Below are 14,992 nucleotides of genomic sequence, written 5' to 3'. Positions count from 1 at the left end.
AATAAAGTGATTCAAGGGGTTAAATACTAATAACAAAACATTTCCTACTACTTACAAATTGTGCCACTAAAAACCCTAGTTGAAAGTACTTCTGATGATTTACTTTTGGGTGAAATTCATTAAAATTAATACCCAATTCCATAGATCTTTTGTGTTTAATTTCAGTTTACCACAGTTTTTTGATAAGTTGGGAAATAATTCCAAAGCAAATAAGTAAAAGCAATTTACTAAAAAACAAATGTAAAAAATGTGAATTTTGCTCTACTGTGAAGTTTTAACAGAAAACCATATTTTACCATGTTTTGAAATCATTTGTCAACTATAATTTGCAGTATAAACTGATCTGAAACTTTCATAGTTCACTTATGGGCATGAGTCATGTGATTTACATAGGAGACTAAGAAATCTTTCAGAGAAGGATGTAACAAGAAAAGAAAATCCTAAGCTTTTAAATTATAGTTGAATTCATTTAAATATTGATCCATCAATTAGATTAATCATTTTTTTTATTTTAAAATAGTATATTCAGGATAATACAGGTCCAGTTTAAAAATATTTAAGATTACGTTTCCACATTTAAAGAGAGACCAAATCTGTAACTGTAAACTAGAGCACTTATGATGTCCATATAATTCAACAAAATATTTTACATACAGAAATTCTAAAATACATATTGAAAATATTTTCACATTTGCTACTTTTGTTTTTTTCATTTATTTAAAAAAAATCATACAAGGTACTTTGTGGTATGACTGCAGAATAGACAATAGAGGAAAAGTACTATGAATATAAATATGAGATTAAAATTCTATCAATTAATGCTCTCTGTTACAGAGAAACATTATTTTAAAAGTGCTAATATCATCCTTGTAAATAGCAGGATACACTTAAATATTAGACAAATGGTTTGGCATATAATTTTTGCAGTATAACAGATATACTATTTTAATGATTCCAGGTCATTAGAAGGTTTTATATATCAATATAAAGTTGATACTCTTACATCCTAATATATATACATGTTAACTTTGGATATATGTAAATATTCAGATTCTGGTTACTAAGAAATAGTAGAAAGAGGTTCTCATATTTCATTTGTTACATCAAAAATGCTCTTTAGGCCAGGAAGAGATAGACAGCTGTTGACCAGAGTTCTATTTAAGCCTGACAATTTAAGTGTGTGTGTGTGTGTGTGTGTGTGTGTGTGTGTGTGTAAAGAGCACTAAAAGGGGGATTCAAGAGTTTGCTATTTTTTTTTCTTTTTTAAGCCTCTTAAGTAATGATATAAGTGGAAACTAGGTTTCATTTCAAAGGACAAATTCTTGGTGACATACCCATGCTTTAGGTTTTAAAATCTTAAAAGCCTACATTTGCTAAAAGACTTCCTAAAAATATGCATTTGTTTTTACTATCAATTTGATATTCAATTGGAATAATAAAAACTAACTATTCATCCAAAGATATACTTTCAAAATTTCTACAAGGTATTACATTAAATCAAACCAAACTACAAGTTGGGGACATCAAGCTTAGCAGAAGAGCATGTAGAAGGAAAATTTACTCTTCATCGGTACCACACAGAGTCTCTATGTCTTAGTAACTTACTAAGTCTTAACAAGTAACTTAATAAGTCTTACTTATTTCTTCACACTTAAGGATCTTTACAACCCACCATTTGGATTTAATGTAAAATCACAATACTGAAATTTGGTCATAGTAATGGATGTCAAGATGGCCACTGCACTGGAAGGAATAATTTGTATTTAAGGTTAACTGTGCTTACAAATATTGGGGGGTTTGCTTCCTAACCAAATAACCTTTCCCCTTGCAAAATACTTAAAGCTCTCAAAAGAAAAGCATTTGAATAAATCAAAATCAAAATGCTGAGATTTTAATATAAAAATTTTCCTAATTTAAGTGTAACTTTTCAAAAGTGCTCCACATTCTTGATAAAATATAGGTATTTTAATAAAGCATTGTTTTTATCAAAACTTTATCATAACCTCTAAATTATGTAAAAAAAAATGTTTATTTTTAGTTAATTTAAATTTTATAGTTTTTAAAGAAAGATGTATTGCCACAACTAAAGAAAATACATACATGAGGCATTTTTCTTGTAACTGCTCAAGGGCACAGTCAGCTCAGGTTGGTCACCTAAAACTTGGTCCTAAGCTAATTCATTCAAGCAGCAGATGAATCACTCATCCCAAGAGGCCTCCTTCAAAGGCCACATTCTCCTGGAAGCCCTCTGAATATTCCCATAGACATTAGCTCTTCCTTTCTGTGTGTATCCCTACAGCCTGTTGAGTTTCTCTTTCATAATCATGGCTTCAATATGCCTGTGGGCCGGCTTATTCTTCCCAGGTCACACGCAGCAGGCGCCCGGCGTCCGCTGAGCCCGCAGAGCGTGGACGCGGACGTGAGGTGCCCAGCGCTGGTGTGGGCGTGTTCCCCAAAGTCTCCGCTAAGGAATCTTACTGTAACCACTGAAAAAACATTAACAGTGAGTTGTCTGATTTAAATAACCACCAACAAAGAATACATTTGGAGCAAGGGGCTCCTAAGACTCGTTAAAAGAAACAGAGAGAGATAAGTATAAAAAGGAGGAGACATTTTGGGGTTTTTTTCTTCTTTTTTCTCTGTTTTTGGCCAAAATGTCCCTCAGTCACTGCAACCTATTAACAAGTGTAAAAGTAGTTAAAATTTCACATATTAAACCATGTGGATTTGGTTAGAGGGAGAAAAAAAGGCTTTCAGAGATTACCTAAAATAATGAGTTAACAGTGCAAGTACTGGGTTGTTTGATGAGAATTTTACCACGTGCTTTTCTTTTCCCTCAAAAGAAAAAACTTAAAATACTCTCCAGTTTTAACGCAAACAGAAGATAAATATTTATGAAGGAAAACAAATTCCACAGCACTCCATACAGATTTCCAGGCAGTCTGATGATTCACAACAGGCATCCATGATGCCACAATCCATGTCACAGGGGCAGTTACAGTCATCTCCCATTTCATCGCCACAGCAACAGCAGCAGGCTTCTGAGGTGCAGATGCCACACGAAGCTTGTCCCAGGACAATATTGCAGAGGGTCAGGAATTCACAGAACAGGCAGGCCAGGATACAGTGGACACAGCAGTCTTCATTTTCAGTTGGGAGGAGACCACACAGTCAGAGAAAGAAGGAACACAAAATATATGAATCATTAGTAAGCTGAATAATACTTGATAAAAGTAAGTAATCCAGAACCTAAAGACCTGCAGTCCTAGAAGTCTTCTGTGGGTTGGAAGAACAAAAAGAAACAGGTTAAATTTAAATGAACAATCTTTAGAAGCAGATAACTGCATTTGGTGGGGAGGGAAAGACTGTAGTTGTGTATACATGTGTGTGTGCTTATGGGTTAGAGTGTTACTCACTATGCACTGGTCCTTGGTTCTAGGTTCCACACCTCTATGCTTCTCATCCCTCTTCCCTATATCCTACTGCTCTCTGCTAAATGGCATTAAAGTCTTTCAGAAAACAGAAAGTTACTGCAATGTCCCCACCTGCTCTAAAACTGCAAGGAAAAAACTTTAAAAATGATACATTCAGTATGTTATTGAATAATTAATTTAACAGCTAAATTGGAATCCATTAAACTGGGATAAGCATATTTTATTTCTCAATAAAACTGGCTCAATTTTATGGTCCCTGATTTTTTTGGTTTCACACGAATTAAAAACAGACCCTAGCCCCAACCATTGTTTCTGGGATAGTTCTGCCTATCTCTAACAAAGGATACGTACCTTAGCAAATGTGAATAATGACACAGTAACACTGCTTTCCCACTTCCCGTGCATGAAGTACTTTACTGAGACATCTCTAATGATGCCTTTTTGAACAACAAATGTCATGAACTGATATAAAGAAGTGAGAAATCAACAGATTACAACCTAATAAATTTAGTACACCATATTCTAAGCTTCTTTTCTCAGAATTTTTAGTCAAGTAAAAGGAGCAACTGAAGAAAATGTCTATTTCTGGAAGACTTTAATACATGCAATAAAATAATTTAAGACCAATGTTATAAGACATTTGTCTTATTTCAGAAATATTTATGAATTTTTAGCAGGACTATTTATAGGTGCGTGTTTGTGTTCCTTTCCTTCTTTAAAAATTTCATATGATGCAAGCTTTAATGAGGGGATTCTGCTTCCAAGAACAGCAACAGACAGTATAGAACAATCCCCTATCTATATCCCACTGTGACATGACTTATGTGTTTCTGTATTTGGCTTTAAGATTGGGTGCCTTTGATGGAGTTTCATCAACTGTGTATTCCATCATGACCACCTCCCCCCCCCACCTTTGACTATTCCCCTGTTTCTCTATAGTCTCTAACTTAGTAGCGTCTATAAATTTGTAAAAGGGGGAAATGTGGGAAATACACACTTTACATGCCAGATGGCAAAAAGGGAGGAGGGTCAGGAAAAACTCAAAAAGGAAACTCCAGAGTTGTTTGTAGGATTAAAGGCTAGCAGTTCCCTGGTAACCTAGTGGTTAGGATCCTTGGCTTTAACTGCCACGGTCCAGGCTCAATCCCTGGTCAGGGAGCTGAGATCGTGCAAGCTGCCTGGTTCAGCCAGAGGGGGGAAAAAGAGGCTAAAAAAATACATTGGTGTTTCCTTCCATCCTTCTCAGGGCTGAGCCCACTCTCATATAAAATGGTCTATGGAGCAACCGGAAAAGGATCATAGAATTCTAAGTCTGTGAGTTTCTGTCTTCCTCTAATGTTTTTAGTAGTACAGTAGTCCTCCACATTCCAAGACCCCCAGTGGATGCCTGAAATCACGGATAGTGCTGAACTCTATATATTACTGTTTTCCCCTCATGCATACACTTATGATGAAGTCTCATTTATAAACTGGACAAAGAGATTAACAATAACTACTAATAAAATATAGTTATAACAATTTTCTATAATAAAAGTTAGGTGAATGTAGTCTCTCTTGAAATATACAAATTTAATGCCTTTTCCATCTTAACTACACACTTATTATATACTATGGCCATAACTTTTATAGTTTGAGGTGAAATAACAAAATTATCATGAATTTCTTTTCTGTTCTTCACAATTTCACGGATAGAAGATTGATTTTTACTGTAGACTTTAACAACCTCAGTATATAGTTTTGTGTGTGTGTGTGTGTGTGTGTGTGTATGTGTGTCTGTGTCTTTCCTTATTAAGTTGAGAACTTTCATCTATTCACTCAAAGAAGTGCTTTCCAGCTTCTCTGTGGCATATCTGAGTTGCCAGGATCAGTACTCTTGCACTTTGGAGCTGTCATTATGTAAAATCAAAGTTACTTGAACACAAGCATGGTGATATTAAGACAGGTGGTCTGAAATCAAGAGGGTTGCTACATACGAACAGGTGGAACATACTAGACAAATGGATGATTCATGTTTTGGGTGGGGTGGAGAGGATGGCATGAGATTTCGTCATGCTGCTTGAAGCAGCATGCAATTTAAAACTTATGAATTGTCTATTTCTAGAGTCTTCTATTGAATACTTTGGTACTGTGAGTAAATGAAACCACAGAAAACAAAACCATACGTAAGGGGGGACTATGGTATCCAATCACAGCAGGACAGCAGCGAAATCAACTCCATGGATCCAAGTCCATAGCCTTGGGAAGTCCTGGGTTTCTAGAGAGCCTCTACTTTCCCTCTTTCTACATTCCTTCTATAAGCTTTTATCCTGATATCTTATATGTCTCAGTTCAATAGAGTTTATCTAGGATTATGTTATCATCATGATTTGTAAAATATCTGAAACATTATAAACAGCTGACTTTATTATTATTCCTATTAAGAAATTAGTGTTTAACTGGCAGGCAAGTCAGTTCTATTCAATATGTCTTCAAACAAATACCCATATTAACTAATTCTAAGGACACTTCCAACCTTAACTTGTATTCCGCTATGGAATGGCATGTATTTCAAGACTAAGAGGGGAATCCGTAAGAACTACTTGATACTGAAGAACCTTAAGCACAGTTATTGAACATTAGATTATTTATGGATTAATCATGAAATATATCATACATTGAAGTATATGTAGTGAACTTATCTTGAAGGAGAAAGAATGGCCTTCCCACCAGCTATCAGAAAGGAAATGATACCACATAAATTCCTGTAAGTAACATTTTTCTCAATATTATATGTTTCAGATATACCTTTCTTGATTCTCGCAGTTAAAGTTCACTTGTTTTACATTATACTTATCCATCCTATTTAGGAGTATTCTGGTCATTTCCAGTGTTTTGCTCTTCCAAACATTAATGCCTGAAACAGGTTTGTGCAAGTCTCCTAGAGCCAACTTGCTAAATAACTGACAATAGAATTGCTGGGCTCTAGGATGCACATATATTTAATCAAGTTAGGTAATACTGCATTTGTTTCTAAAGTGACTGCTCCAAAATATATTCCCACAACCAAGTATGAGAATGCTCACTGCTCCACATCCTCACTTTGAAACTGTCATATTTTCATATATGCCAATTTGTTGCATGTTCGTGGCATCTCATGGTGGTTTTCTTTGCATTTACTTGTTTACTAATAAATTTGAACATCTTTTCATGCTTTCGGCCATTCATGTTTCCTCTTCTTTGAAACAGGTGTCATGTATTTCCCTACTTTTCAATTGAATTGCCTGTTTTTCTTATTGACTTGTAGAAGTTTTTCATGTAGTGAAGACATTCATCCATCAGTCCTTTGTCAAATATGATTGTCCTCTCTCAGCACTGACTTTTTGAAGTTAAGAGATAAGATGCACATGAGTTTATGTTTAGACTGAGAGTTTGAAGTGATGAAGAGAAACTCAGTCAAATCTTTTCTTTAGCTGGAGATACTAGATGGAGATATCAGATAGACTAAGGAAGTAAAGTGGAAGACTGACAAGTTTGACTAATGAGTAAGTGAAAAGAAGAGGAGTTATTAACAAATTTGGTGGTAGAATAAAATAAAAAAGTTTTAGTGTCTTATTCAGAATAAGGGAGTCCAGCCATTCTGATATACAGAACGGGATGGGAAACCAATAGTAGACTGGAAGGAGTGACTGAATGTGAATGATATGAAATCAGCTGCCCTCAAGATGAAGAGGAATGAGGGTTACAGTCACAGCTAAACCATTCATAGCTGCTCAGAGAACATATTCATTTGAGAATTAAAATCTGTTCCAGATCTTAGACAGTAGTGACAGTTGTTATACAAAAATCAGAAGCCCTAAGCCAAGAACAGATTCTCTCCAAATTTCCATTGGTAGCTAACAAGGTCTACAAAGAATTTAATTCTATTAAACTTTGTATTTTTAGTAAAGAAAGAACATGAAAAAATAAATTCTTAGTGCTAAATAGATCAAACACTCCTTGATTGTGTTCAATAACATATTTCTATAACGGATACCAATGGTGGTTTTATGTAGAAGAAGCCTGGCATTAATGAAGAAAAAGCATTTATTAATTAAAAAATGTGTTATCTTAGAAGAGATATTTTTACCACTCTTGTACTTTATTTATGAAACTTAGTAATAAATTCTATTTTAAGCTTTTTACAAATATTAATTCATTTGATTCAAATAACATCTCTAAGAAGCAGTAATGGTATTATCCCCATTTTACCACAGATAGATTTTATAGAAAACTTAGGAGATCTGCTCAAAGTCACAAAGGCAGGAAGTAGCAGAGCCAGGATTGGAGCCCACATGATCCCCTTTATCACCCATGGTCTAATCCAGCAGCCTATGCTGCTGGTGTGGGAATGACTACTTTTAACATTTCGTACATCTTCCTGGAGGAGGTCAGTTATAAATAACTAATTTCTGATGATTTGTCTTGCTGATCTTTTTTCAGCTTTGATTCATGCTTTCTTTCTAAAGATGAATCTGAATTTTAGTTTTAATGAAGACTTGATAGTAAATGTTATCCTCAAGAAAGAGCAAAGTTGATGACTTGGAGAACTCATAAATTTCCAGACACATTGGTGAAACAGACAAAAGAGGGTAGGCAGCCAAGACAGAGATGGTGTCTCAATTAAAAGTAATCTAAATTTAAAACTTAAAAATTAAGGTATGAACAGGAGCAATGTAGAGAGTAAATAGGAACTCTACTGGTAGAGTATACGGTTATGACAGATTTTTTAAAAATAAGCTTTTTTGGTAAACATTAAAACTTAAAAAATACTTTAAAAAAAAACTTAAAAAATAGTTATCCTATCCTGCATAATTTACTGGCAAAGTACTTTGGGCTGCTTTGAAAAATCAAATCTGAAGAAGCCACAATTCAAAATTCATTTCAGAGATTAAAGTGATATTAAGCAAGGTGCATTCATAGAGACATCTACCAAAACCACATCCATTTTCTGTACTTTATAAGTAGAAAAATACTCAGATATGACAACGAAAAAGGAACAAGCCAAAAAATGAATCCCTAAATCCTATCAAATCAGTGTAATAACCTGATCTGTATTTCTTGCCAAAAGGATTTTTCTTTCCAGTTGTGTTCTGGAAAGTGTAGTTTGATTGTGACGGGAGGTAATGAAAAGGTTAAAATAATCTAAGAAGAAATAGCAGTTATAGTTTACCACCCCTCCCATCCCCAGGGGGATGGAAAATCATAAAAGGCATTGAGTTGTTGGTTTTATTTGAAGCAAAGAGAGGATTATAAGAATTAACAAACTAAGAAGACAAATGGAGAAACAAACTTTAAAAAAGATGAGTCCTTTGCATCCATGTAGTTCACTGTCAGAAATAATTGTTTTTCCTTCTGTTCTTGTGGTTTTTAGTTTTTATGGTTTTATTCGGTCATATTTGTAGTTTTTTGCCAAAAGCGTTTAACCTTTGAGAAGCCAACTAGGTTCTGGGAAGGATGCCTTTTCCAAACTGGGCCCAAAAGAATTGCACAATTCAGTGTATTACTGAGAGGAGACTTCAGCACAAGACTGACAGCTACTGTAAATTTAGGAAAACAAAGAAAAAAATCAGCAGCCAAGGAGCTAAAAAGAAAGCATAAAAGGAAATATTTGGCACAGTGTTTGATTTAAAAAACAAACAACAAAAAAAAACTATTACAGATTACTTGCAGACATAAATCCAAACAAAATCTTTCAGTCCTCTGGAAGGTCATCAATGTTAAATCCCATGCAGCTGGCATATCTGGTAAGGGTCTGTTATAGCTTCCCAAGGCCATGAAGGTAACAACTGAACCTTCCTTAAACAGTATCTTAGATGACTGGTGGAAATATCTGTGACTGATTTGAGGCTCTTTGTTCTCTTTAAAATGAGACTGAAGATTTATTTTTGTAAGTATACGTGAGTTTAATAATAAAATTATCCCAAATTGACTTACCCAATCATTGGTGGCCCCAAATACTAGGCAAATATGAGAAAAGCAATTTGTTATAGTGAAAGGAACCCAAAAAGCCATCAGAAAACTCTGCACAGTAAACTCAGCTGTATTCTAAATAAGTCTATTTTTTTAGTTTCCTTCTTTTAAGATGTGGTATGACAGGTGCTTTTAATTTCTTGGAACAAAGACACCAAACAGCAGAGTACAGGGAAGAGCAAACGACAGTGAATTCTGAGAATAACCCACAACCCATCTTTGAGCAAAGGCAGGTTTGTATGCGTCTTATCATGAGTAATCTCTAATAACACTTCCTATGACTGAAAATGCTTGAAAATACTTTATCAGGTCCCCATCATGTAAAGTACATACAAAGAAACGGGTTCATTATTTTTTTTCCAACAGGCCAACGATATGCCAAGGAGCAAATGCAGATTGAAACCTGAGCAGTCAGTATGTGTAATTAGTAATTCAGGAAACTGTACTGCAATCCAACCTGACTCTAGCTTTATAAGCAGAGTCAGAGCACCCATAGGTGACTCCATGTCTTTAGCTGCTGAGGCTCACATCCACCCCGGGAGGACAGAGGGGGACTCACCATGCAGGCTAGATACTGCTTTGCTGCATCTGTTTCTCAATAAACTCCAAAAGCAGGCTGAAAGTGGGTTTTGGTCATCCTGAATCGCAGCCAGGATGGCTAAGTTAGTATCTGGCCTCTGAAAAGTCAGCTGTGAAGGACGAGATGTAGACATCTCCAGGGAGTTCCGCTCTTCAAGTGATTGTGGGGGCAGGAAATATTTACTAAGACGGCACGGTAGCTCAGCTCCAAGGAGCTGTGTGTGTTCAAGCCAGAGGACGCACGGCATTCTGGCCTACGGCCCTCGAATGACCTGCTGCTTGCATAAATTGGCCTGAAGTCGCCTCCCACACAGAGCCCTCTGGCACACTGCTGTCCCAGCGCGGCCATGCATCTTAGCCAAAACACAGTCAAGATTTTCCTAGTAGGGAAGAAAGTGAGATAGGTCAGGAGGTAAAAGAAAGAGAGCAAGTTACGTTTTCCACTGCAGCATAAAGACCACACTTAGAGAAACTGAACAATAACCTTTACTATTATCTTTCCTCTAAATGAACTCAGAAGAACTGGAAGAAAAGCAGCCCCATTCTCCCCTACCCTATAGAGAGACTCCTTGATCATTTTCCTAACACGTGTCCAAGTCCTGGAGTCCCTTCTCCTCCTATGGGAAGTGCATTCATATTTTAAATTACAGTAAGTGGAGAGCAGTTGTTTTTTCTTTTCCATTCTCTTCTTTGTTGATCCTGCTGCTTGATTTGCGGCTGATTGATTAAAACATTTCTAATTCTCAGGAGAAATTTGATCCAGTGATTGTTGGTCATGACTTAACTGTAACCCTGATTCAAGTAATCCTTTCTGGAGACACCTTTTATAAAGTCTAAGAAGGAAACAAAAAGTGAAACAAAAAAAGTTTCCTAGGAGCTTTAGACAGAAACCTGCCAGGGAGTTAAATGCTGAGTTAGTAGAAGTGTTTAATTTAAAACACATTAAAAGAAAAGTATGCGGGCAGTGAGGCAGCAAAAGAAAAGTGAAAAAATATCAATGGTGCAAGTATTACTTATATTAGTTTACTGAATCTCTACATATTTAAAATCATATATTTGATTGCTGGTAATAAGTTACTGTCCTCAAAGGGTTAAGATAAGGATTAAAAGAGACAATGTATACAAAGTACTCAGTAAAGAATTTATCATGTAAGTACTTAATAAATATTATTACTGTGATAACAACGAGGACGATGGCACAATATTTATTCCAGAGAGGCTACAACCCTCTACCTTTCAATGTATTGTTCACTCTGATTACCACACCAAAATAGAGCCATTCTATTTTAACCTAAGGAGGTTTATTAAAGGCTCTGTTCTTAGTTCAAATACTTAAAAAGACTCAAGAAGGCAATTCTAAGAGAATTTGCAGAAGAGTGGAGCAGAAATCTGCCTGGAAAGATTTAGTCAATCTTGTGTGTTTGGCTACAGCAGGAGATTTAAAAATAATAATCTTTTCCCATATTTAAACTATTATCCATTTATTTTCTCAAGAAGCTAGAAAGCAAAGACAGTAAAACCATACTTGAACCTACTCAGTGCTGACTTTATTAGTTGGCCAGTTGAAATATCTCTAATCCAAAAAGTTTAATTAGTAGGAAGGTTGACTTTAACTTTTGGATAACAAAATCTACTTTAGATCTTAAAAGCATTTTCCTAGAAAGAATCACTACATAAACAGTCTGCTAAAGTTGGTCATGATATTATCTATGCTTAGGACAAAAAATAAGTATAAGAAAATATATATTTGTATAAAAATGATGTAAGAAATCTCTCCCAAAAGCTTAATATTTTCCCATTTTTATTTTTGCCACTGTGTTTATTTTACAATTTACCTTTCAGCCTCACATTTTCTGATTTGTGCTTATTTAAATATTGTGCCAAAGTATATAATGAAAAAGAATCAGCATTTTTTTTTAAGCCATGTAGGTATCCTACATGGGTTATCATGTAAAAGGTGATGGTGGTAATAATAATATAAACAGTAAACAGTAAAATAATACTTTTGCCATATGGGATTCTATTTATTCATTTTTATTGATGTATAGTTTACATATAGTATATTAGTTTCGGGTGTACATATTTGTATATGCTGCAAAAGGAACATCCATCATTGTATATAATTACACATTTTTTCTTTCAGAGAAACTTTCAAATATGTAATACAGTATTACTAATTATAGTCAATCCACACAACTTATTTATTTCATAATGGAAAATTTATAGCTTTTGACATCCTACAACCATTTTGTCCGCCGCCCCCCTCCCCACCTCCAGGCTCTGGCCACCAGCAACCTGGTCCTTTCATCTATAGTTGTTGTTAAGATGCCACATATAAGATCATAATGATATTTTGTCTTTGTCTGATTTATTTCACTTAGCATAATGCTCTGAAGGCCCATCCATGTTGTTGCAAATGGCAAGATTTCCTTCTTTTTAATGGCTGAATAATATTCCATGGTATAATATACACCATATATTCTTTAACCATTGATCAATCAGTAGACACTTAAGATTGTTTCCATATCTTGGCTATTGTAAATAATGCTGAAATGAACACTGGGGTACCTTTTTGAATTAGTGTTTTTATTTTCTTCAGATGAATATGTGGAAGTGGAATTGCTGGATCACATGGTCATTCGATTTTAATTTTCTGAGAAATCTCCATACTGTTTTCCATAGTGACTACCAATTTACATTCTCTTCTACAGTGTACAAGGTTTTCCTTTTCTCCACAATCTTACCAGCACTTATTTCTTGTCTTTTAGAAAACAGTCATTCTAACAGGTGTGAAGTGATATCTCATTGTAGTGTTTAAATCAGATTGTTTCTTTGCTATTAAGCTATAGGAATTATTTATATACTTTGGAAATTAATCCAAATTTGCATATACTTTCTCCCATTTAGTAGACTGCCTTTTCATTTTGTCACTGGTTTCCTTTGTCTTGAATAAACTTTTTAGTCTGAAGTACCCTTACTTGTTTATTTTTGCTTTAAATGCAACAACTTTGATTTCTGGATCAAATCCAAAAAGTCATCACCAAGACCTGTGTCAAGGATCTGACTACCTATGCTTTATTCAGGCCTTAAATTCAAGTCTTCAGTCTTATAATAATTTTTGTCTATGGTACAAGATAGTGGTTTATCTTTTGATATAACCAGTTTCATTCTTTTGAACAAGGCTATCCAGTTTTCACAGCATCATTTATTAGTGTCTGTCCTTCCCCTATTGTATATTCTTCTTTCCTTTGTCATAAATTAATGGACCATATATCTGTGGGCTTATTTCTGAGCTCTCTTTTCTGTTCCATTGGTTAATGTGTCTGTTTTTATGCCAATACCATACTGCTTTGTATTATAATTTTGTATTATAGTCAGAATCAGAGCACATGATTTCCTGGTTTTGTTCCTTTCTCAAGATTGCTTTGATTATTCTGGATCTTTTGTAGTTCCATACACATTTCAGAATCGCTTGTTCTTTTTCTGCGGAAAATGCCATTGGCATTTTGATAGGGATTGCACTGAATCTGTATATTGCTTTGGATAGTATAGACATTTTAATATTATGGATTTGTGCTAATCCATGAGCACAAATATCTTCTCATTGATTTTTCTTCAATTCCTTTCATCAATGTCTTATAGTGTTCACTATAGAGGTCTTTCATTTCTTTGGTTAAATTTATTCCTGGGTATTCATTTTGATATAGTTATAAATGGGATTAAGTTTGATAGATTATTATTAGTGTACAGAAATGGAACAGATATTTTAATATTAATACTGAATACAACTTTATTGACTTCAATGATTAGATCTAACAGTTTTTGGAAGTGTCTATACATGGTTTTCTATACATCCATAAGATCATGTCATCTGCAAACAGAGACATTTATGCTTCTAAATTGAATGTCTACTTTTTCTTGCCTAATTGCTCTGTCTAGGGCTTCCAGTACTATCCTGAATAAAAGTGGTGAGAATAGGCATCCTTGTTTTGCTCCCAATCCCAGATGAAACCCTTTCAGCTTTTACTGTTGAATATGTTAATGGTGGGCATATCATATATGGCCTGTATTATATTTAGGTATGCTTCCTCTATGCCTACTTTTTTGAGAATTTTTATCACAAAAGATGTTGACTGTTGTCCAATATTTTTTCTACATCTATTGAAATGATCATGATTTTTATCCTCCATTTTGTTAATGTAGTATATCACACTGATTGAATTGTGGATGCTGAATCACATACTTGCATCCCTGGAATAAACCCCAGTTGATCATGGAGTAAGATCCTTTTGATGTATTGAATTCAGTTAGCTAATGTTTTTTCAAGGATGTTTGCATCTTTGTTCATCAAGGATAGTGTCCTATAATTTGTGTGTGTGTGTGTGTGTGTGTGTGTGTGGTATCTTTGTTTATTTTTGGTATCAGAGTAATGCTGGTCTCATAAAAATGTGCAAGTATTCCCTCCTCTTCTATTTTCTGGAAGAGTTTGAGAAGGACTGGTATTCATTCTTATTTAAAAGTCTGGAAGAATTCACCAATAAAGCCATCTAGTTCTAACTTTTGTTTATTTGAAGGATTTTTTTTTTTTAAATTTTCGTTACTGATTCAATCTCCTTCCTAAAAATAGGGTTTTTTTGGATTTTCTATTTCTTCCTGATTCAATCTTAGTAAGCTGCATGTTTCTAGAAATTTATCCAAGTTGTCTATTTGTTGGAAAATAATTGTTCATAGAATCCTATGTTCCTTTATGTGGTATCATTTATAATGTTTACTTTTCCTTTTCTGATTCTGAGTCATCTCTCTTGGTGAGTCTATCTATTTCACTTATTTCCACTCTGATTTTTGTAGTTTTCTTCCTTCTACTAACTTTAGACTTTGTTCTTATTTTTCTAGTTCCTTGCAGTATAAATTAAGCTGTTTGAGATTTTTCTTATTTCTTGAGGTAGGCATTTATTAGTATATACTTTCCACATAGAACTGCTTTTGCTTTG

General features: G+C 34.6%; 1 protein-coding gene and 1 long non-coding RNA gene across 5 annotated transcripts in view; one reads left to right on the top strand and one right to left on the bottom strand.

Annotated features, from left to right (window-relative positions):
- Nucleotides 1-488: 488 nt before the first annotated feature.
- Nucleotides 489-14,992, bottom strand: part of MDFIC (MyoD family inhibitor domain containing) — a 93,751-nt gene continuing 79,247 nt past the window's right edge. For all 3 annotated transcript variants that reach the window (XM_020889128.2, XM_070468606.1, XM_070468603.1), the window contains exon 5: nucleotides 489-3,140. In XM_020889128.2, the coding sequence (XP_020744787.1) occupies nucleotides 2,893-3,140 (248 nt within the window). In that variant the 3' untranslated portion in view covers nucleotides 489-2,892. The remainder of the gene's footprint in view (nucleotides 3,141-14,992) is intronic.
- The window catches only part of LOC110134552 (uncharacterized), a 59,512-nt gene continuing 47,658 nt past the window's right edge, over nucleotides 3,139-14,992 (top strand). For both annotated transcript variants that reach the window (XR_002313104.2, XR_011488133.1), the window contains exon 1: nucleotides 3,139-3,233. This is a non-coding gene — a long non-coding RNA (uncharacterized lncRNA). The remainder of the gene's footprint in view (nucleotides 3,234-14,992) is intronic.

Source organism: Odocoileus virginianus, chromosome 1 (genome assembly GCF_023699985.2).
Source record: "Odocoileus virginianus isolate 20LAN1187 ecotype Illinois chromosome 1, Ovbor_1.2, whole genome shotgun sequence".
NCBI classification, from domain to species: Eukaryota; Metazoa; Chordata; class Mammalia; order Artiodactyla; family Cervidae; genus Odocoileus; species Odocoileus virginianus.
This window is presented reverse-complemented; position numbering and strand designations above follow the sequence as displayed.